The 1,267-nt window shown below is 73.3% G+C and overlaps 1 protein-coding gene across 1 annotated transcript in view; it reads left to right on the top strand.

The window, feature by feature from the left end:
• The window catches only part of EMIHUDRAFT_455997 (hypothetical protein), a gene marked incomplete at its 5' end in the record, with an annotated part of 3,561 nt that overhangs the window by 1,639 nt on the left and 655 nt on the right, over positions 1 to 1,267 (top strand). Inside the window, 2 exons of the mRNA XM_005785105.1 lie at positions 42 to 287; positions 698 to 941. Of these exons, the coding sequence (XP_005785162.1) occupies positions 42 to 287; positions 698 to 941 (490 nt within the window). The remainder of the gene's footprint in view (positions 1 to 41; positions 288 to 697; positions 942 to 1,267) is intronic.

The following is a 1,267-nucleotide window of genomic DNA, read 5'->3' as shown; positions in this document are numbered from 1 at the left end:
TCTGGGTGGGCGAGCACAACCAGTACGTCGGCGCGCTGCAGGGGCTGGTCATCGACAAGCTCGTCGCCGCCTTCAAGTACGGCGCCGCCCTCGAGGGCTGGAGCGCGGCGGTGCGGTGGGGCGTCCAGGTCGCCGCGCTGCAGTGCGCGCGCGTGCTCGTCGTGCGCGTCGCGCCGGAGAACCTGACGGCGCTCTGGCCAATCATGATCGCCGAGCTGCAGCGCGTGCTGCTCGAGCCGCGCGAGGCGCCGCCCGCGCTGCTCCTCGCCGCCTGCCAGCTCGTCGACGTGCGTCCCCCCCCCTCCTCCCCCCCCCTCCTCCCCCCCCCCCCCGCCCCCCCACCCCGCCCGCCCGCTAAAGGTTGCTTCTCCTCCCCGCCGAGATGCGGCCGAGATGCGGACGAGATGCGGCCGAGATGTGGCCGAGATGCGGCCGAGATGCGGCCGAGATGCGGCCGAGATGTGGCCGAGATGCGGACGAGATGCGGCCGAGATGTGGCCGAGATGCGGCCGAGATGCGGCCGAGATGCGGCCGAGATGTGGCCGAGATGCGGCCGAGATGTGGCCGAGATGAGGCCGAGAGAGAGGCCGCGCGCCGCTAGTACTCGCTCTCGGGACTCCAGGCCTCCCCCCCCCGACGACCTTGCGCCCTTTCCGTCCCATCCCTGGCCCTGGGCTCTGCTGTGTTCTGTCTCCAGGTCCTCCTCACCGTGCTCCCCGACGACTTTGCCCCCTTTGGGTGGATGTTTGTGCCCGGCACGGGCGCGTCGGGGCGCTCCTCCTCCTCCTTCTCGGCGCTGCTCGCCCCCCTCCTCCTCTGGCTGCCCGCCCACTCCGCAGCCTCGTGCTCCGAGCCGGACGAGGCCGCCGACCCCGACCCAGACTCGCAAAGGGCGGCGGCGGCGGCGGCGGCGGCGGCGGCGGCGGCGGCGTATCCGCGCGGCGCGCCACTCTGCCACCGCCACCGTCGCAGCCGCCCACGCCGCCGCCCACCCCTCGCCGCCCGCCCCTCGCCGCCCGCCCCTCGCCGCCCACCCCTCGCCGCCCGCCCCTCGCCGCCCGCCCCTCGCCGCCGCTCTCGCCTCCCGCTCTCGCCCTCACGCGGGTGTGTTTCCGTGTGCTTGTCCTCCGCTGCCTCGTTCCGTTTCCTGGGCTGCGCTGTTTTGGGCGTGTGTGTGGTGCTACGCGTAGTTTATTTTCCTCGATTTGTACTCCCGCGATGGAGCGTTTCCCCTCGCAAGTGAGTCCCGGGGTCTGGGCGGGGTTGT

Source organism: Emiliania huxleyi, assembly GCF_000372725.1.
Source record: "Emiliania huxleyi CCMP1516 chromosome Unknown EMIHUscaffold_164, whole genome shotgun sequence".
In the NCBI taxonomy this organism is placed as follows: Eukaryota; Haptophyta; order Isochrysidales; family Noelaerhabdaceae; genus Emiliania; species Emiliania huxleyi.
Note: the sequence above shows the minus strand (reverse complement) of the source record. Positions and strands in the feature narration are given on the sequence as shown.